This window comes from Salvelinus fontinalis, unplaced genomic scaffold, assembly GCF_029448725.1.
Source record: "Salvelinus fontinalis isolate EN_2023a unplaced genomic scaffold, ASM2944872v1 scaffold_0617, whole genome shotgun sequence".
NCBI lineage: Eukaryota > Metazoa > Chordata > Actinopteri > Salmoniformes > Salmonidae > Salvelinus > Salvelinus fontinalis.
Window position 1 is genome coordinate 18,234 of NW_026600826.1, and position 22,054 is coordinate 40,287.

At 43.9% G+C, this 22,054-nt stretch overlaps 2 protein-coding genes across 2 annotated transcripts; both read left to right on the forward strand.

Annotated features, from left to right (window-relative positions):
• The first annotated feature begins 5,604 nt into the window (after nt 1-5,604).
• LOC129846751 (zinc finger and SCAN domain-containing protein 21-like) lies at nt 5,605-8,967 on the forward strand. Its single transcript, XM_055914616.1, has 2 exons — nt 5,605-6,150; nt 6,927-8,967. Exons 1-2 carry the CDS (start codon nt 5,850-5,852, stop codon nt 7,448-7,450), a joined length of 825 nt encoding a protein of 274 aa, XP_055770591.1. The 5' UTR covers nt 5,605-5,849; the 3' UTR covers nt 7,451-8,967.
• A 101-nt stretch (nt 8,968-9,068) lies between these two features.
• Nucleotides 9,069-13,830, forward strand: LOC129846749 (zinc finger protein 436-like). The gene is made up of 2 exons (XM_055914607.1): nt 9,069-10,100; nt 12,384-13,830. Exons 1-2 carry the CDS (start codon nt 9,647-9,649, stop codon nt 13,256-13,258), a joined length of 1,329 nt encoding a protein of 442 aa, XP_055770582.1. The 5' UTR covers nt 9,069-9,646; the 3' UTR covers nt 13,259-13,830.
• Nucleotides 13,831-22,054: the final 8,224 nt, after the last annotated feature.

Consider the following 22,054-nt stretch of genomic DNA (forward strand, 5'->3'; position numbering starts at 1 on the left):
GTTTCTGTAGTACAGGCACCTAGCACTATTGTTGGATTAGCAGTGTTTATATAGTACAGGCACCTAGTACTATTGTTGGATTAGCAGTGTTTATATAGTACAGCCACCTAGCACTATTGTTGGATTAGCAGTGTTTCTGTAGTACAGGCACCTAGCACTATTGTTGGATTAGCAGTGTTTATATAGTACAGGCACCTAGTACTATTGTTGGATTAGCAGTGTTTATATAGTACAGCCACCTAGCACTATTGTTGGATTAGCAGTGTTTCTGTAGTACAGGCACCTAGCACTATTGTTGGATTAGCAGTGTTTCTGTAGTACAGGCACCTAGCACTATTGTTGGATTAGCAGTGTTTCTGTAGTACAGACGTTCACTGGTTATGTAGGACACATATCTTTATGATAGGAGCAACAGTAGTGACACATGGTTAGGTAGGACACAATATATCTGTTAGATAGGAGCAACAGTAGTGATACATGGTTAGGTAGGACACAAGATATCTGTTAGATAGGAGCAACAGTAGTGATACATGGTTAGGTAGGACACAATATATCTGTTAGATAGGAGCAACAGTAGTGATACATGGTTAGGTAGGACACAAGACATCTGTTAGATAGGAGCAACAGTAGTGATACATGGTTAGGTAGGACACAAGATATCTGTTAGATAGGAGCAACAGTAACGTTATTGATACATACCCTCAATGTGAAGTGATATTAATCCATAAATACAGAGCACAAGTACAACCCTTTTATATAAACGTTTAAAGGTAGTTAGAAAATAAACATTCACTTAATATTTCAATAAGTCACCTGCTAGTAAATCACCTGCTGGCAATAGCTGGCGTGACATTGTAGTGCAGAGACCAACGGTGCTAGTTAGCTCGTCATTAACACGGCTAGCTAAAACAGCAAAAACTTAGTTAACTTGCTGAAATAGGTCTTCAATTCATGAACAGCAAAATAAATACTTACATAGTCACATTCACTATTGACTTTAGGATATATGAACCAGTTTTCCAAAACCACTATTGTGTTATTGTGAACGCTGCGTGTAACACATCCGGTGTCAGGATAAATAAAAAGCAAGGTCTGCTAACTTTCTTTAATTATGTTTAATTACCGCAAACAATGAATGGCAAATGCAATTTTCGTATACAGTATACGGGTTCGCTGTATCACCGCGCATGATGAACAGGGAACTGGCAAGAAGTACGTAAACAGCTGTTCTTATGCCGTGAGGACGTAGTTTCAACGCGTCTGTTAGCCTATCACAGTAGAGGCTGGGTTTAGACTTTGCTCCCCTTTGCTGGCCCTTTGTCCGAGCCCCTTGGCGCGTTCCTTTGTCCACATCTGGTTGCTGGGTAGATTAGCTCCGTCTTGTGTCTGTCGATTCTACACTAAAACAGTTCCTAATATGGTATTGTCCAGTATTCTAACCTCCTGGTTGGTCTAGAGAGATGCACCCCTCCCCTCTCCAGACCGTCCACAGCTTTTATGGCCTGTGTTGGTCAGTCCTTACACCTACACACACACCCCCCTATGTATAGTTTGTGTATGTGTGTAACAAAACAATATTCCTCTTCAACCAATATGCTAACAGGCTATTATGCATAAACATAAATCCTAACATTCCTGTCTTTAAGTTGGGTGTGGGTTTTTCCTTTGTTTGTCTCTTCTTGGGCAGATTTAGTGGCTGTCTTTTAGGTCCCAGTTGTTGTTACTAGTCAACTTTCAGTGGACCCCCCCATAGTGTCTTTCAGAACCCCTCCTAAAACCCCACCTGTTTAGTTGTGGTTGTTGTCAGTGACTCTTTGTTAGTTCCCTTTTCTATTTAAGGGACCTTTCTGGTTTTCTTGCTGGGAAACGTAACAAGAAAACAATGGAGTAAAACAAGATTATATTTTGGGTTGGATATTGCATTCAAATGTTAATATTTTAATCAATGATGTTTCCTTACAATGCTCATTCATCTTTCAGTTGTTATTCTTCTATTTTTTTATCCTGTTGTTGTAAAAATGTCTTTATTTTCTGTGTATTTTCCTGTGAAGCCAATGTGTTGCATCCATGTCTGAAATGTGCTGTTTAAATAAAGCTTGATTTGAACATATTGTAACCCAATGACCAATGAAGAAATATGTGCAAAGCAACACACATCTTAGTATGAAAAACAGTATCAATCTGACTTTTCCAGCCTGCTGAAGGCTTGGTGGAGTGGTAAACACCACCCCCGGCTCTTTTATTTTTTTATTTTTTTTATTTTACCTTTATTTAACTAGGCAAGTCAGTTAAGAACAAATTCTTATTTTCAATGACGGCCTAGGAACAGTGGGTTAACTGCCTGTTCAGGGGCAGAACGACAGATTTGTACCTTGTCAGCTCGGGGATTAGAACTTGCAACCTTTCGGTTACTAGTCCAACGCTCTAACCACTAGGCTACCCTGCCGCCCCTGCCGCCCTCTACCAGGGGCTTGAGGTGATCTCCCACAGCTCTGCTTGTAGAGTGGTAAACACCACCCCCGGCTCTACCAGGGGCTTGAGGTGGTCTCCCACAGCTCTGCTGGTGGAGTGGTAAACACCACCCCCGGCTCTACCAGGGGCTTGAGGTGATCTCCCACAGCTCTGCTTGTGGAGTGGTAAACACCACCCCCGGCTCTACCAGGGGCTTGAGGTGGTCTCCCACAGCTCTGCTTGTGGAGTGGTAAACACCACCCCCGGCTCTACCAGGGGCTTGAGGTGGTCTCCCACAGCTCTGCTGGTGGAGTGGTAAACACCACCCCCGGCTCTACCAGGGGCTTGAGGTGGTCTCCCACAGCTCCTCTTATATCATGTTCTGTGGCCTTGCCGTTCCTTTTCTTGACTGTCCCTGCAACACAGAAACACATTCAGTCGTATTATATAAAACACTCAAAGTAATGGATAAGGAGCATCTATAGCCTCAGTTACACCTGGCACCTAAATGTGACTTCTGTCATCTGAAATTCACCCTCACCTTTGATGCACATGAAACAAGTTTTCTTGACATTTTGATTAAGAGGGAGAGGGGTGGCTTTAGCACAGACCTAAACAGGAAGTCGACGGACAGGAATTCCCTGTTAGCTTCCATCCAACACCCCTAGAAAATAGCCTCTCCATCAGCCAATACTGTCGCAGACGCAGGTTTAGTGGAACACAGAGTGACTATGACAACAAGCACACTGTCTGGATGAGCGTTTCAGACAGCGGGGTTACCCAGAGGACTGTCTGGATGAGCGTTTCAGACAGCGGGGTTACCCAGAGGACTGTCTGGATGAGCGTTTCAGACAGCGGGGTTACCCAGAGGACTGTCTGGATGAGCGTTTCAGACAGCGGGGTTACCCAGAGGACTGTCTGGATGAGCGTTTCAGACAGCGGGGTTACCCAGAGGACTGTCTGGATGAGCGTTTCAGACAGCGGGGTTACCCAGAGGACTGTCTGGATGAGCGTTTCAGACAGCGGGGTTACCCAGAGGACTGTCTGGATGAGTGTTTCAGACAGTGGGGTTATCCAGAGGACTGTCTGGATGAGCGTTTCAGACAGCGGGGTTACCCAGAGGACTGTCTGGATGAGCGTTTCAGACAGCGGGGTTACCCAGAGGACTGTCTGGATGAGCGTTTCAGACAGCGGGGTTACCCAGAGGACTGTCTGGATGAGCGTTTCAGACAGCGGGGTTACCCAGAGGACTGTCTGGATGAGCGTTTCAGACAGCGGGGTTACCCAGAGGACTGTCTGGATGAGCGTTTCAGACAGCGGGGTTACCCAGAGGACTGTCTGGATGAGCGTTTCAGACAGCGGGGTTACCCAGAGGACTGTCTGGATGAGCGTTTCAGACAGCGGGGTTACCCAGAGGACTGTCTGGATGAGTGTTACCCAGAGGACTGTCTGGATGAGTGTTTCAGACAGCGGGGTTACCCAGAGGACTGTCTGGATGAGCGTTTCAGACAGCGGGGTTACCCAGAGGACTGTCTGGATGAGCGTTTCAGACAGCGGGGTTACCCAGAGGACTGTCTGGATGAGCGTTTCAGACAGCGGGGTTACCCAGAGGACTGTCTGGATGAGCGTTTCAGACAGCGGGGTTACCCAGAGGACTGTCTGGATGAGCGTTTCAGACAGCGGGGTTACCCAGAGGACTGTCTGGATGAGCGTTTCAGACAGCGGGGTTACCCAGAGGACTGTCTGGATGAGCGTCTCAGACAGCGGGGTAGTAGAAACATCTGTTGGTAGGTAGAATGTGTAAAGACCCACCTCATTGGTTAATATTCACTGTAGTAGAAACATCTGTTGGGTTGGTAGAATGTGTAAAGACCCACCTCATTGGTTAATATTCACTGTAGTAGTAACATCTGTTGGTTGGTAGAATGTGTAAAGACCCACCTCATTGGTTAATATTCACTGTAGTAGAAACATCTGTTGGTTGGTAGAATGTAGAAAGACCCACCTCATTGGTTAATATTCACTGTAGTAGTAACATCTGTTGGTAGAATGTGTAAAGACCCACCTCATTGGTTAATATTCACTGTAGTAGTAACATCTGTTGGTAGAATGTGTAAAGACCCACCTCATTGGTTAATATTCCCTGTAGTAGTAACATCTGTTGGGTTGGTAGAATGTGTAAAGACCCACCTCATTGGTTAATATTCACTGTAGTAGTAACATCTGTTGGTTGGTAGAATGTGGAAAGACCCACCTCATTGGTTAATATTCCCTGTAGTAGAAACATCTGTTGGTTGGTAGAATGTGTAAAGACCCACCTCATTGGTTAATATTCACTGTAGTAGAAACATCTGTTGGTTGGTAGAATGTGGAAAGACCCACCTCATTGGTTAATATTCCCTGTAGTAGAAACATCTGTTGGTTGGTAGAATGTGGAAAGACCCACCTCATTGGTTAATATTCACTGTAGTAGTAACATCTGTTGGGTTGGTAGAATGTGTAAAGACCCACCTCATTGGTTAATATTCACTGTAGTAGTAACATCTGTTGGGTTGGTAGAATGTGTAAAGACCCACCTCATTGGTTAATATTCCCTGTAGTAGTAACATCTGTTGGGTTGGTAGAATGTGTAAAGACCCACCTCATTGGTTAATATTCACTGTAGTAGTAACATCTGTTGGTTGGTAGAATGTGTAAAGACCCACCTCATTGGTTAATATTCCCTGTAGTAGAAACATCTGTTGGTTGGTAGAATGTGTAAAGACCCACCTCATTGGTTAATATTCACTGTAGTAGAAACATCTGTTGGGTTGGTAGAATTTGTAAAGACCCACCTCATTGGTTAATATTCCCTGTAGTAGAAACATCTGTTGGTTGGTAGAATGTGTAAAGACCCACCTCATTGGTTAATATTCCCTGTAGTAGTAACATCTGTTGGTAGAATGTGTAAAGACCCACCTCATTGGTTAATATTCACTGTAGTAGAAACATCTGTTGGGTTGGTAGAATGTGGAAGTAGGTTCTAAATTCATACTTATTACACATCTGTAGTTGTCTGACTATTACATTTATCTGCGTTAACCACTCCAGTCAACAGATGGCGATATGCGTTTTTCAGGCGATGCTATCAGAGTGACGTATAATGTAGTGGACGGGACGCTTCTTCAACAACATCTAGTCAGCCACCTCGGTAGCTTCCTAGCGGAAACATTCAAGCTGTTCAGACTGCTTCGGTGTATATTTGCCTCTGTATGTGAAACATAATTCTGTCTTTTAACTATTTTCCCCATTTAATGTCATATTTCCGTTTAGTCAGGGAACGGTAGCTGGCTTGATAAATGAGCCGATCACTAGGCTAGTCGCTAACTAGCTAGGTTAGCTGGCTAACATCCCCGACCATGAGCTCAGCAAGCTACTGCCCTCCTGCTAAAAAAGAGGTCTGCTGGAAGGAGAAAGAAGGTATTTGGCTGAACGTTGTCGTGAAAGAGGAGAATGAAGAGGAGGATGTCACAGTAAACGAAGAAGTAGAGGAGGATGTCACAGTAAACGAAGAAGTAGAGGGTGAGGCTGTTACAGAGAAAGAAGGGGAAGAAAACGATTATACTTTTTCTGGAGTGAATGAAGGAGAGATAACTGTCATATTGAAGGAGGAGGAGAGGGAAGAAGAAGAGGAGGAGACAGAAGATCTGAGTAACACCAGTAAGTCCTGTCTTGAAAATACTTTTTGAACTGATGTGTGGGTTTTAAAACGGCATTCTACTCAAGTTCTGAGCTTAAATGCCGTTTATTAATGTAGGAATTGATAAAGCTACACTGTAAGATGTGAATACCATCAACAAGCTGGCCAACAACAAAACTTTAACAATGGATTTGCACGCAAAATCACAACTTAAATGTCTCACGGAATGGACTTGCCTTCATTCAATACTGCAATTCCATTGTGCTAAACTGGAGGCGATTCCTAGCCCACTGTTGACTGCGGTCAAGTGAGCCGACAGTCGCTAAACGCGGTCAGTTTCTTCCTGAGTTTGTGTGCACTTTAAGGAATGGCGTTTTTTCAGGCAGGGAAACTAAGTTGAAGGGACTCTCGTGCACAGACAGTCGAGACGCGACAAATCATTCCAAGCAAACCGTTTGAAGCACACTTATTCAATCTTCCATAATAAAAATGATACCAAATCGTTTATTTAATTTTTGCGTTATCATAAAGTACTTTATCATTGCTAGAGTGTCAAGCGTAGGCTGGAGTGGTGTAAACGCTGAAGCATACAATTACATTCTAGACCATTCTGTAGGCCTCTCTGACTAAGAACCACGCAGAGACCTGCATTTTGTAGTCGCTTTAATAATACTTGTGAAAACTGACTTCAGGTGATTGAGGGATCTAGTCTAGATTATACGTCATAGGAAGTTTTATCATGTGGAGGTTTCATTCAGGTCTCTGTTTAATTAAATCATCTGTTTGTCTTTGACAGCAGAGAGACCAGACTCTCCTTCTGACAGCAGGAAGAGTCCTTCAGGGAAACCAGACCCCGAGACGTCCAAACCAGCAGGACGACATCACTGCTCCCAGTGTGGAAAGAGTTTTACTCAGTTAGGGAGCCTGAGAACACATAAGAGAATACACACTGGAGAGAAGCCTTACCACTGTTCCCAATGTGGAATGACGTTTACCCAGTTAGGGAGCCTGCAAACGCATGAGAGGGGACACACAGGGGAAAAGCTTTTCCAATGTTCCCATTGTGGAAAAAGTTTTGGGCAGGTAGGAAACCTGAACAAACATGAGAGGACACACACAGGTAAGAAGATGTACCGCTGCTCCCAGTGTGGAGAGCGATTTACCCGGTTAAGGTACCTGAAAGAGCATGAAAGAATACATACAAATACACAGGAGGAGAAGACATACCACTGCTCTCATTGTGGAAAGACCTTTTCCCAGTCAGAGAACCTGAAAACACATGAGAGAATCGAGAGGCTGTGTTCTGACTTGTGTTTTTGACTGAGAATGTGTGTTTTTGTTTGGGCTGGCAGACTTGAGTTCACTTTGTGTAATGTTAGTGCACAATTTTTTGTGAATTTATTGTAATGTTTTTAAAATTGTATAACTGCCTTTAATTTTGCTGGACCCCAGGAAGAGTAGCTGCTGCCTTGGCAGGAACTAACGGGGATCCATAATAAACCCCAGGAAGAGTAGCTGCTGCCTTGGCAGGAACTAAAGGGGATCTATACTAAATACAAATACTTTTATCAATATATTTGTCTCTCTTTACTCTCAGATTCGAAAATGCTAATTAGCATCAAAGTAAACTACATGCAAGACTACAAATCCCTGCAAGCTCCTGCAAGTCATCTCCAGCCGACACCTTTCACAGAACACTTCACAGAATTTTCCATTGAAATAAATGTTGGCAATTTAATCATTGCTACATTGAGGCCTGATTGGTGGAGTGCTGCAGAGATGGTTGTCCTTCTGGAAGGTTCTCCCGTCTCCACAGAGGAAATCTGGAGCTCTGTCAGAGTAAACATCGGGTTCTTGTTCACCTCCCTGACCAAGGCCCTTCTCCCCCGATTCATCAGTTTGGCCGGGCGGCCAGCTCTAGAAAGAGTATTGGTGGTTCCAAACTTCTTCCATTTAAGAATGATGGCGACCATTGTGTTCTTGGGGACCGTCAATGCTGCAGACATTTTTTGGTACCTTTCCCCAGATCTGTGCCTCGACACAATCCTGTCTCAGAGCTCAACGGACAATTCCTTTGACCTCATGGCTTGGCTTTTGCTCTGACATGCACTGTAAACTGTGGGACCTTATATAGACAGGTGTGTGCCTTTCCAAATCATGTCTAATCAATTGAATTTACCACAGGTGGACTCCAATCAAGTTGTAGAAACATCTCAAGGATGATCAATGGAATCAGGATGCATCTGAGCTCAATTTCGAGTCTCAAAGCAAAGGGTCTGAATATTTAAGTAAATACATTTGCAAAAATGTCTAAAAAAACTGTTTTTGGTTTGTCGTTTTGTGGTATTGTGTGTAGATTGATGAGGGGAAAAAATCTTCAATTTTAGAATGATGCTGTAATGTAACTAAATGTGGAAAAAGTGAAGGGGTCTGAATACTTAACGAATGCACTGTATTACACTGGCAGAGTTTTCTACCATAGGCAGTTTTGTACACAGTCACGTGATACGTGGTATAGAAAAGTCCAATCTTAGGAGAGTACATGGGAGGCACTATACTGTGTGTCTGCAGGTGTCTATCTGGTCAAAACCACTGATGCAGGTGCCCCTCCACCCTCTGGTGGGATGGATCATGTCTACAGAGAAACCTACATTCAAATACTTAGATTTGTGTGTATTGGATATATGTTGTGAAATTGTTAGATATTACTGCACTGTCGGAGCTAGAAACACAAGCATTTTGTTACACCCGCAATAACATTTGCTAAACACGTGTATGTGACCAATAAAATGTGATTTGATTTTGATTTGAAATAAACGTCCTATTTATCAAAGGTGCTTTTGGCTGGAGTCAAAATGACTCCAAAGGATTTGAGTTTGTTAAAAGTCCATATTGATACAGAAACACTAAACCATGATTTAGATGTATTAAGAACAAGTTGATTGACAAAGTCATGAAGAATTGAATAAACCACATTTTGGCTCTGATAAAAGATATGCTTCTGGGGTCAAAATGATCCATGTCAGAAGTATTGTTCAATGCAAATATGTAGTGGGTCTAAAGTTTGTTTTAAATTATCACTCATTAAAAACGACTCAATCAACACATGCTTTTATTTGAACGACTTAATATAATAATCAACTTTTATGAAATACATGAAAAATAAACTTTTGGTTCCTCAACTGCGTTGCCCACTCCAGTCAGCAGATGGCGATGTGCGTCTTTTAGGTTCAGGCGATGCTACCAGTGTGACGTATAATCTAGTGGACGGGACGCTCCTTCAACAACAACAGTTAGTCAGACACCTCGGTAGCTTTCTAGCAAACATAGCTACAACATTCACGCTCTTTACACTGTTATGGTGTATATTAGTCGCTGTGTTTTAAACACACTTCTGTCGTATGTACTTGTTGGCCCATTTAATTATATAATTACGTTGTTTGTCAGCTAGCTGGTTTGCTAAATTAGCTTAGAACTAGGCTAGTCGCTAATGCTAGCTAGCGAACATCCCCGACCATGAGTTCACTAAGCTACTCTCCTCCTGCTAAAAAAGAGGTCTTCTGGACGGAGAAAGAAGCTCTCCTGAAAGAGGAGGAGGAAGAGAAGGATGTTACAATACAAAAACAAGTAGAGGGTGAGGCTGTTACCGTGAAAGAAGAAGAGAAAGACGTTTCTGTGGAAGAAAAGGAAGACTCGTTCAGAGTGAAAGAGGAGGAGGATGTTACAGTAAAAGAAGAGGAGGGTGTTACAATAAAAGAAGAGGGGGCGGAGAGAGAGGAGGATGCAGTTTTTGGAGTGAAAGAGGAGGAGGGGGAGAGGACTGTCACATCGAAAAAGGAGGAGGGGGACGAAGAGGAGGAAACTGGACATCTGTGCCCGGTTTCCCAAACGCATCTTAAGGCCTCCTATGGTTCTGACGGTGAACTTATCCGTAAGATGGTTTTGAGAAACCGGGCCGTGATTAACACTAGTAAGTACTGTCTTAAAAACAGAGGCACAAACTGCAGTTGTTGAACTGATGTGTGGTGTTAAAGGGGAAATATGCAATCGCTACATTTATATTATTTATAGCCATTGATTCTTGAAGAATATAACACATGCCTCATGAGCTTAGTTCAACTGTTGTACCCCATCAGAACCCCAAATAAGCTTTTTTTACTCCAATGTTTAGAAACATAGTAAACCAACACTGTATAGCTTCAACATGGTTAAAACTATAATGTTGATATCATGGATGGTCAGTCCTTGCATCCATAGGTCTGTCTATAAATTTGAGAGTAGTTACATTTCTCCAGCCCCATCCATCATCTTATGACCAAAACAGTGGTGGAATGACATCTTTGTTATTGTTTTGAACTGCAGATTGGTTGGTTGATTGATTTAGCTTTTTCAAAGGGACAACCTAGGATTTAAACAGCAACAAAATGCCTGCCCTGAGACTTGGTTTGGTAAACAGCTGAGGGATGGGGGCTGGAGAAATGTAACCACTCTCACATTCATAGAGAAAGCTATTGTAGCAACCTTAACCCAAAACCTAGCGACCTCGTCAAGAAGTTCAGACATCTTGGCGTAACAGTTATAAAGTGTTGGCTTGACAGTCGCTGGACCAGGTTTGAGTTCAGCTCAGGGCTTCCCCCTGAATTCACTACACTATGAATACGAGGACTGGCCATCCATAAGGTCAAAATGATAGTTTTAACCTAGGCTTGGGGCTGGGCAGTATACCATATTTTACCATATACCAGTATTGATACCCGGACTGGTTTGGTTTTTTACTTGACCTTCTATAAGGGGATTTCAATGTTTGGTTTGTTAAATGTGATGAACAACTCCGGTGGCGTATAATGCCACTTTATATAGTTTAGTCCTTGAGTCATCTCTCTCCCTCCTGTCAATAAATGTTACACCCTCAGAGCTGCAATAGTCTCCTAGCCAGTTATGGAGGACTAAACGTCTGCTGAACTGTTTGTCACCATGGAGGAAGGACAGAGGGACACATATTATGGGCTGTTTGTTGGTGTCAAGTAGAGACCCAATCAGCTCTTTAAAATGACCGACTAGTAGTCTGCTGAACTGTTTGTCACCATGGAGGAAGGACAGAGGGACAGATATTATGGGCTGTTTGTTGGTGTCAAGTAGAGACCCAATCAGCTCTTTAAAATGACCGACTAGTAGTCTGCTGAACTGTTTGTCACCATGGAGGAAGGACAGAGGGACAGATATTATGGGCTGTTTGTTGGTGTCAAGTAGAGACCCAATCAGCTCTTTAAAATGACCGACTAGTAGTCTGCTGAACTGTTTGTCACCATGTAGGAAGGACAGAGGGACAGATATTATGGGCTGTTTGTTGGTGTCAAGTAGAGACCCAATCAGCTCTTTAAAATGACCGACTAGTAGCCAAACCATGTTTTCATTTGTATTTGTTTTCTCAGTCAGCTGCCCAGGAAAGAGGAAGGAATGGCCCTTATTCAAATATGTGGCCTTAGAAATAAGGTTCATGAAATCAATACCTTGTTAACATCGGATAACATTCATATACTGGCCACCTCTGACACTCACTTAGATCATTCCTTTGATACAGCAGGAGCAATACAGGGATATAACATCTACATAAAGACAGGAATGCCAATGGGGGAGGTGTTGTTGTATATGTTCTAGGACGGGAAAAAATCAAATACTAAAACCTGCTGTTTTCAACTCTCTAGACAGCAGGAGCAGTAGAGATACTCTTAATGATCGGCTACGAAAAGCCAACTGACATTTACTCCTGAGGTGCTGACTTGCTGCACCCTCGACTACTACTGTGATTATTATTATTGGACCATGCTGGTCATTTATGAACATTTGAACATCTTGGCCATGTTCTGTTATAATCTCCACCCGGCACAGCCAGAAGAGGACTGGCCACCCCTCATAGCCTGGTTCCTCTCTAGGTTTCGGCCTTTCTAGGGAGTTTTTCCTAGCCACCGTGCTTCTACACCTGCATTGCTTGCTGTTTGGGGTTTTAGGCTGGGTTTCTGTACTGCACTTTGAGATATCAGCTGATGTAAGAAGGGCTACATAAATACATTTGATTTAATATAACTATTGTTGCTCACTTGACTGTCTTAAGACAATTGTAAAATAATTTTAACATTCATTACAGACATCAATTGTTGTACAATATCATGGCTATGCTGTTGGCATCACCTTTTACAGTGGATTTCTGCTGTTGTGGGCCTTTAACCATCTGTCTGACTTGTTGTTCACACAGGAGAGAGACGTGACTATCGTGTATCCTCTGGGGAGCCTCAACAACATCATGAAGCTGACGAGGCAGAGAAGAGTCCCTCCCGATCAGAACACCTCAAGAAACACCAGAGGAGACCAACAGGGAAGAAATCTCACTGCTGCTCTGACTGTGGGAAAGGTTGCAAATCTTCATCAGAACCTAAAATACACCAGCGAGTACAAACAGGAGAGAAATCTCATCACTGTTTTGATTGTGGGAAGAGTTACTTAAGATCAAATTCACTAAAAGTACACATGAGAATTCACACTGGAGAGAAACCTTATAGCTGTGATCAATGTGGGAAGAGTTTTACTACATCTAGCCATCGGATTGTACACCAGAGAACACACACAGGAGACAAATCGTATAGCTGTGATCAATGTGGGAAGAGGTTTACTCAGTCAAGCAGCCTCTTATCGCACCAGAGAAAACACTCAGGAGAGAAACCTTACAGCTGTGATCAATGTGGGAAGAGTTTTACTCAGTCAAGCAACCTGGTATCACACCAGAGAACACACACAGGAGAGAAACCTTATAGTTGTGAACAATGTGGGAAGAGTTTTACTACATCCAGCCATCGGATTATACACCAGAGAACACACACAGGAGAGAAACCTTATAGCTGTGATCAATGTGGGAAAAGTTTTACTACATCTAGCCATCTGATTGTACACCATAGAACACACACAGGAGAGAAATCTTATAGCTGTGGTCAATGTGGGAAGAGCTTTACTACATCTAGCTATCTGACTATACACCAGAGAACACACCCAGGAGAGAAACCTCATAGCTGTGATCAATGTGACAAGCGATACTCTGATAAAAGATCTCTGATCAAACATCAGAAAATACATTAATGAAGGAGTTGTTTCATGATATCAATGAAATAATGTCACAATGTAGAATGTTTTAACATTGTAGTAGGAGTATTTTAATGATGTCACAATGTAGAATGTTTTCACATTGTAGTAGGAGTATTTTAATGATGTCACAATGTAGATTGTTTTCACATTGTAGTAGGAGTATTTTAATGATGTCACAATGTAGAATGTTTTAACATTGTAGTAGGAGTATTTTAATGATGTCACAATGTAGATTGTTTTCACATTGTAGTAGGAGTATTTTAATGATGTCACAATGTAGATTGTTTTCACATTGTAGTAGGAGTATTTTAATGATGTCACAATGTAGATTGTTTTCACATTGTAGTAGGAGTATTTTAATGATGTCACAATGTAGAATGTTTTAACATTGTAGTAGGAGTATTTTAATGATGTCACAATGTAAACGTTTGCCCCCTGTTCAGTTGATTTCAGCATGATATGGATATTAACCTCAAGGGGAAAATCCAGGCTATTAATCCAGTACTATTTATGTGATTTAACACAAAGTGACTAACAAAAAAAGAGCTGTGTTACACCTACAGCATTGGTGAAATGTAGCTCGCTGTTTTCTACAAGTTGTCCTCTAACCAGTGATGTACACATTATTCCCAGATTCCATCTGGTTTTTGAGCTGTTAGTTTTAACTTGACATGCAACCTCATCTCCCCACTCTCACGCAAATGATTTCAACATGATATCGATGAGTGATGAAAAATAAGTGTTTCGTTCCTTTGTTTAGCGACCTCTAAATTTAAATGCATCACTCCAAAATGTAGCTGACTGTCTTCTGCAGGTTGTCCTCTAACCAGTGAGGTAAAATATATCTCCCATTTCCATGTGTTTGTTTAGTTGTGTTAGTTTCAACAGCACGTACAACCTGATTTCCCCCTGATTGATATCAGTGATTTATTGCTACTTGTCAAAACAACAGGGTTTCTGGTGCTTGTGCATTTTAAAAGGTGCTTGTTTTAAAAAATACAAGTAATATGATTATTGTTGCAGATGTTTGTGCAGATAGTATATTTTATGTTTAGGTTTTCAATATCACAAACTGTTTCTGCATATTGGTTATTGATTTGGACACTTTAAAACTGTGTTTTGACATTGGGCTATACCACCTAGCTAAATGTAATGAAAAGACGTTGAAAAGAAGACTATACCCGACGTCCAATATACGTTTGGTTTTAGTTGAATGGTTTAAATATTTATTTTCGGGTTGTTGTTAATAATGACTTGAAAACAATTTAATTTCAAAGTTCTTGCAGTCTATACACATTAACTGTTGTGGAAAATATTGAATCAAATATTTCACCAATACCGGAACCTGTGAATTCAATTAGACTTTATTACAAACAGTAACAAAGCCGAACAATTCCATGGAAGAACTGACTCTTCATTCTTAGTACTTGGCTTTGATACAGTCTGATCCTTACATAACATTCTAACCACTAGGCTACCCTGCTGCCCCAATAATACACTAAATAGATGTAATATAGTCTATACAGTCTGATCCTTACATAACATTCTAACCACTACCCTGCTGCCCCAATAATACACTAAATACATGTAATATAGTCTATACAGTCTGATCCTTACATAACATTCTAACCACTACCCTGCCACCCCAATAATACACTAAATACATGTAATATAGTCTATACAGTCTGACCCTTACATAACATTCTAACCACTACCCTGCTGCCCCAATAATACACTAAATACATGTAATATAGTCTATACAGTCTGATCCTTACATAACATTCTAACCACTAGGCTACCCTGCCGCCCCGATAATACACTAAATACATGTAATATAGTCTATACAGTCTGATCCTTACATAACATTCTAACCACTACCCTGCTGCCCCAATAATACACTAAATACATGTAATATAGTCTATACAGTCTGATCCTTACTTAACATCGTCACTCCACTTTATGAATCGTGTTGTCTTGCTTAGTGTCCATTCTCTTACTGGCTCAGATATTGGGGCATAGATTCTATTGGAGGTGACATGCACACTCCTACTGGTGTCTATAACTGATTATCTAATGTTCCTGTCCAAAGGTCTTTATAAGATCAGACTGATGTTGTCTATGTATCATTAACCCATGTGTGTCCAGTAGGATGCCATGAGAATGATACCTGCCCCAATGCATCATGCCAACTGTAAAGTTTGGTGGAGGAGGAATAATGGTCTGGGGCTGTTTTTCATGGTTTGGGCCCCTTAGTTCCAGTGAAGGGAAATCTTAATGCTACAGCATGCAATGACATTCCAGAGGAATCTGTGCTTCCAACTTTTTGGGAACAGTTTGAGGAAGGCCCTTTCCTGTTTCAGCATGACAATGCCCCGTGCAATAAAGCGAGTTCCATACATGAATGGTTAGTCGAGATTGGTGTGGAAGAACTTCAAAAAGCCCTGACCTCAACAACGTCGAACGCCTTTGGGATGAATTGGAACGCCGACTGCGAGCCAGGCCTAATCACCTAACATCAGTGCCCGACCTCACTAATGCTCTTGTGGCTGAATGGAAGCAAGTCCCTGCAGCAATGTTTCAACATCTAGTGGAAACCTTCCCAGAAGACTGGAGGCTGTTATAGCAGCAACGGTGGGACCAACTCCATATTAATACCCATGATTTTGGAATGAGATGTTAGATGAGCAGGTGTCCACATACTTTTGGTCATGTAGTGTATATACTGCAGATGGCTGGCTGGCTGGTCTGGCTGGCTGGCTGGCTTGCAGACAGACAGACAGAACATTGGCAGTTATATCCTGCCTGTTTTGCCCTGTCCGGGGGTATCGTCGGATGGGGCCACAGTGTCTCCCAACCCCTCCTGTCTCAGCCTCCAGTATTTATGCTGCAGTAGTTTATGTGTCGAGGGGCTAGGGTCAGTCTGTTATATCTGGAGTATTTCTTCTGTCTTATCCGGTGTCCTGTGTGAATTTAAGTATGCTCTGTCTAATTCTCTCTTTCTTTCTCTCTTTTTTTCTCTCTCTCTTGGAGGACCTGAGCCCTAGGACCATGCCTCAGGACTACCTGGTCTGATGACTCCTTGCTGTCCCCAGTCCACCTGGCCGTGCTGCTGCTCCAGTTTCAACTGTTCTGCCTGCGGCTATGGAACCCTGACCTGTTCACCGGACGTGCTACCTGTCCCAGACCTGCTGTTTTCAACTCTCTAGAGACAGCAGGAGCGGTAGAGAAACTCTGAATGATCGGCTACGAAAAGCCAACTGACATTTTCTCATGAGGTGCTGACCTGTTGCACCCTCGACATCCACTGTGATTAATATTATTTCACCCTGCTGGTCATCTATGAACATTTGAACATCTTGGCCATGTTCTGTTATTATCTCCAACCGGCACAGCCAGAAGAGGACTGGCCACCCCTCATAGCCTGGTTCCTCTCTAGGTTTCTTCCTAGGTTCTGGCTATTCTAGGGAGTTTTTCCTAGCCACCGTGCTTCTACACCTGCATTGCTTGCTGTTTGGGGTTTTAGGCTGGGTTTCTGATAAGCACTTTGAGATATCAGCTGATGTAAGAAGGGCTTACAAAATAGATTTGAACTACTAGTCACCCCTCCACTCTCTCCCTGAGTCCAGGACACACACACAGACAGACAGACAGACAGACAGACAGACAGACACAGACAGACAGACAGACAGACAGACAGACAGACAGACAGACACACAGACAGACAGACAGACAGACAGACAGACAGGCAGACAGACAGACAGACAGACAGACAGACAGACAGACAGACACAGACAGACAGACAGACAGACAGACAGACAGACAGACAGACAGACAGACAGACAGACAGACAGACAGACAGGACAGGACAGGACAGGACAGACAGACAGACAGACAGACAGACAGACAGACAGACAGAACTACTAGTCACCCCTCCACTCTCTTCCTGAGTCCATGCCCCAGACAGACAGACAAAACTACTAGTCACCCCTCCACTCTCTCCCTGAGTCCAGGCCCCAGACAGACAGACAGACAGAACTACTAGTCACCCCTCCACTCTCTCCCTGAGTCCAGGCCCCAGACAGACAGACAGACAGAACTACTAGTCACCCCTCCACTCTCTCCCTGAGTCCAGGCCCCAGACAGACAGACAGACAGAACTACTAGTCACCCCTCCACTCTCTCCCTGAGTCCAGGCCCCAGACAGACAGACAGACAGAACTACTATTCACCCTCCACTCTCTCCCTGAGTCCAGGCCCCAGACAGACAGAACAGCAACACCGTCAGAACTATAGCAGTCTTCATTCTGAAATGACTCTGGTCTTCTTCAGAAGTAGTGCAGTAGTCTACAGGGTTCAGAACTCACCTTTTTAAACACTTCTTATCACTCATATCATGAGGTTTCACATGTGTTTGGTTACATAGTGTCCAATGTTCTTCTGAGTGATAAAACAGCAAACATTAAGAGTGTTTACTTATCAGACCCACATATATAATAAATATACTATAATATACTATATTCATATGCGTTTAGTACTCACACATGAATCATATCCTGTTTGCAGGTCATGTGTTGTTTTGAGCCAGCAGTAAAAACACACTGACAGGACAGTTCTTCTTATGGCCACTAGGTGATAATCTGGTGTCACAGACGCAGGACTGTAGACTAGAAAGAAGCATTGTACCAATTATCTCTCCTTTCTCCTAAAGTGTGCACTTGTTCCCTTCACTGAAATGACTGGTACACTAAATATGGTGGAAATGCCCACTTGATAACAGAAGGTAGAGTCCTCTGAGTGGAACGGTGGGAGACAAACAGTACCTCCTCTCCCTTTCTCCCATCCTCCTCTCCTCTCCTCTCCTCTTCTCTCCTCTCCTCTCCTCTCCTCTCCTCTCCTCTCCTCTCCTCTCCTCTCCTCTCCTCTCCTCTCCCCTTTCTCCCATCCTCCTCTTCTCTCTCTCCTCTTTTCTCCACCTCTCCTCCCTCTCCTCTCCCATTCTCCCATCCTCCTCTTCTCTCTCCTCTTTTCTCCCCCTCTCCTCCCTCTCCTCTCCTCCTTCCTCTCCCCTTCATCTTTTATTCACTGACTTCTCACCAGTGATGTCATCATAACCAGTAACCTGTTCCTCTCTTGTCCCAGCCCAGCCTGACCCTGACATATAGTATCAGGCCTGTTGACTTGACTTGGGTAACAGACCTCTAGCTTCTACACCACATCCCCCCTTCTCCTGCTCTAACATGAGACCTCATCAGTACTCATTTTGGGTGCTGGTACTGTTTATATTGAGGTGCTGGAACATTAAGCCAATATTCTATAAGAGGTGAACTCAAGCAGTAGAAATTTAGAGGCGATATTATAGGACACACTATGTGTAACTTTGCTGCTCTGTCAGCAGCTTCCTGTGGAGTTTTTTTAACATATCAGTTTGCTGTAGTGTGTTCAACCACTGATCCAAGATAAGATGCTAAGAAGTTAATCTCACATCATTGAAGTTAGGACGTAATGAGATAGAAGTCATATAGCTTAGCAGTAGTTTCCACTCTTCAGTCGACTCTACATGACAGTAGACTTGTTTCACTCAGCGGAGCCCCAGTTAGAGGCAGATATGATACCTCTAGTGATACTGACCATCCTGTTGTGGAGCACAGGTAGGAGGCTGTTACGTTGATAGACACTTGTGACAGTTACTGAGATATGTTTTGATATTGTAAGATATGTTACCATTTGCCGGGCTAGTAAAATAACATGCAACTGGAAGCAGACAGTAAAAATGTGTCTCAAAGCAGGACAATGATGTGATCACCTGTAAATGTACTTTACTGTAGCCTAACTGTCCATCTGGGGACAGGCACTAATGTCAGTTAAGTTGTGATGGTGTCATGCATCTGACTGTTGTATATTCAGTGTGTCAATGATTGATTGTATCTGTCTCTATGTAAATGAATGAGAGTATATATTATATTGGTGTTATGTTAGAGTAGGAGAAGGGAGGGGTGTAGATGATAGAGGTCTATGAGCTGAGTCAAGATCAACAGGTCCAACACTATATGTCAAGAAGAGAGAGAGAAAGAGAGAGAGAGAGAGAGGGAGAGATGAGCAGAACGAGAGGGAGGAGAGAGGAAGAGTGGGGAGAGCAGAGGATGGGAGGGGACAGAGGAGGGTAGGGGAGAGAGGAGGGAGGAGGGTAAGGGAGAGAAAAGGAGAGGGGAGAGAGCGAGAGAGATGAGCAGAACGAGAGGGAGGAGAGAGGAAGGGTGGGGAGAGAAAAGGAGAGGGGAGAGAGAATTGTGGAGGAGAGAGAAAAAGAGAGAATGGGAAGGGAGAGAGAAGGGGAGGGGAGAGAGAGAATTGTGGAGGAGAGAGAAAGAGAGAGAAGGGGAGGAAAGAGAGAGGGGAGGGAAGAGAGGGGGGGGGGGGAGAGATTTGGGGAGAAGAGAGAAAGAGTACGGGAAGGGGTTCCACTAGGGCCCTCTCAGCCAGCCGGCTCCACTCGGGCCCTCTCAGCCATTCTGCTCCACTAGGGCCCTCTCAGCCAGCCTGCTCCACTCGGGCCCTCTCAGCCAGCCTGCTCCACTAGGGCCCTCTCAGCCAGCCTGCTCTACTAGGGCCCTCTCAGCCAGCCGGCTCTACTAGGGCCCTCTCAGCCAGCCGGCTCTACTATGGCCCTCTCAGCCAGCAGGCTCTACTAGGGCCCTCTCAGCCAGCCGGCTCCACTAGGGCCCTCTCAGCCAGCCTGCTCCACTAGGGCCCTCTCAGCCAGCCTGCTCTACTAGGGCCCTCTCAGCCAGCCGGCTCCACTAGGGCCCTCTCAGCCAGCTGGCTCCACTAGGGCCCTCTCAGCCAGCTGGCTACTCTAGGGCCCTCTCAGCCAGCCGGCTCCACTAGGGCCCTTTTAGCCAGCTGGCTCCACTAGGGCCCTCTCAGCCAGCCTGCTCCACTAGGGCCATCTCAGGAGAGGAGGAGAGGGGGAGAATAGGAGAAGAGAGGAGGATAGGAGAGGGGGGAGAAGAGGAGAGGGGGAGAATGGGAGAAAAGATTAGGAGAAGGAGAGGAGAGGGGGAGAAGGAGAGGAGAAGGGGAGGAGAGGAGAGGGGGAGAAGAAGAGAAGGGGAGGAGAGGGGTGAGGAGAGGAGAAGGGGGAAATGAGAGGGAGAGGAGAGGGAGGAGAAGAGAGGGGAGAAGAGGGGAGGAGAGGGGAGGAGGGGAGAGGGGAGGAGAAGAGAGGAGAGGATAGGGGGAGGAGAGGAGAGGAGGAGAAGGGGAGAGGAGGTACTGTTTGTCTCCCACCGTTCCACTCAGAGGACTCTACCTTCTGTTATCAAGTGGGCGTTTCCACTATATTTAGTTTACCAGTCATTTCAGTGAAGGGAACAAGTGCACACTTTAGGAGAAAGGAGAGATAATTGGGGCAATGCTTCTTTCTAGTCTACAGTCCTGCGTCTGTGACACCAGATTATCACCTAGTGGCCATAAGAGGAACTGTCCTGTCAGTGTGTATTTACTGCTGGCTCAAAACAACACATGACCTGCATACATGATATGATTCATGTGTGAGTACTAAAAGCATATGAATATAGTATATTATAGTATATTTATTATATATGTGGGTCTGATAAGTAAACACTCTTAATGTTTGCTGTTTTATCACTCAGAAGAACATTGGACACTATGTAACCAAACACATGTGAAACCTCATGATAAACCTGTCTTCCCATCACATCATGAAAGGTCATGTTGATGTTCATTTAACCTCTGTCTCTCTCTTCCTCTGACTCCTCCCTTTCTCCTCTGTCTCTCTCTCTTCCTCTGACTCCTCCCTTTCTCCTCTGTCTCTCTCTTCCTCTGACTCCTCCCTTTCTCCTCTGTCTCTCTCTCTTCCTCTGACTCCTCCCTTTCTCCTCTGTCTCTCTCTCTTCCTCTGACTCCTCCCTTTCTCCTCTGTCTCTCTCTCTTCCTCTGACTCCTCCCTTTCTCCTCTGTCTTTCTCTCTTCCTCTGACTCCTCCCTTTCTCCTCTGTCTCTCTCTTTCTCCTCTGTCTCTCTCTCTTCCTCTGACTCCTCCCTTTCTCCTCTGTCTCTCTCTCTTCCTCTGACTCCTCCCTTTCTCCTCTGTCTCTCTCTTCCTCTGACTCCTCCCTTTCTCCTCTGTCTCTCTCTATCTCTCTGACTCCTCCCTTTCTCCTCTGTCTCTCTCTATCTCTCTGACTCCTCCCTTTCTCCTCTCTCTGTCTCTGTCTCTCTCTTTCTCCTCAGATCTCCAGGCTCAAAGCGTCAGTCCACCAGGTAGGTAGAGTATAAATCTACAGTGATTATAGCAGTTCAATATTAGTCAACTTTATTATCCCACACGGAGAAATTCATGTGTCCATACAAACCATTCTAAAACCAAATTACTAGTAGTGTTTTATGGAACTACTAATACTTGTCAACCACAAATCATTACTGCTGTTAGAATAACAGAATCACTGTCATCATCTGTCCTCACCACTGTGTTTTCCTCTCTGCTGTTTACAGCTGAACTCTCAGTCAGACTGGTGGATGGAACCACTTCCTGTTCTGGGACAGTGGAAGTCTTCTACAGAGGAGAGTGGTCAGGTCTATGTTCTAGGTGGTGGAGCATGAGAGAGACTAAGGTTGTGTGTAGAGAGTTGGACTGTGGGAATCCTGTAGCTGAATCTAGAGGACCTCTGATTGAAGATGGAAGAAGAATAGGAGTCACACTAAGTTGCTATGGAAATGAGTCTTCTATTAGACAGTGTGACATCATAGGAGGACGTGGTGTCTGTGATG

Excerpts from the sequence above, each read along its gene's own strand:
- LOC129846751 (XM_055914616.1), top strand. The coding sequence starts at position 5,850 with ATGAGCTCAGCAAGCTACTGCCCTCCTGCTAAAAAAGAGGTCTGCTGG. Across the intron at positions 6,151-6,926 it reads AGAAGATCTGAGTAACACCA|CAGAGAGACCAGACTCTCCT; the intron begins GTAAGTCCTGTC and ends TGTCTTTGACAG.
- LOC129846749 (XM_055914607.1), top strand. The coding sequence starts at position 9,647 with ATGAGTTCACTAAGCTACTCTCCTCCTGCTAAAAAAGAGGTCTTCTGG. Across the intron at positions 10,101-12,383 it reads CCGGGCCGTGATTAACACTA|GAGAGAGACGTGACTATCGT; the intron begins GTAAGTACTGTC and ends TTGTTCACACAG.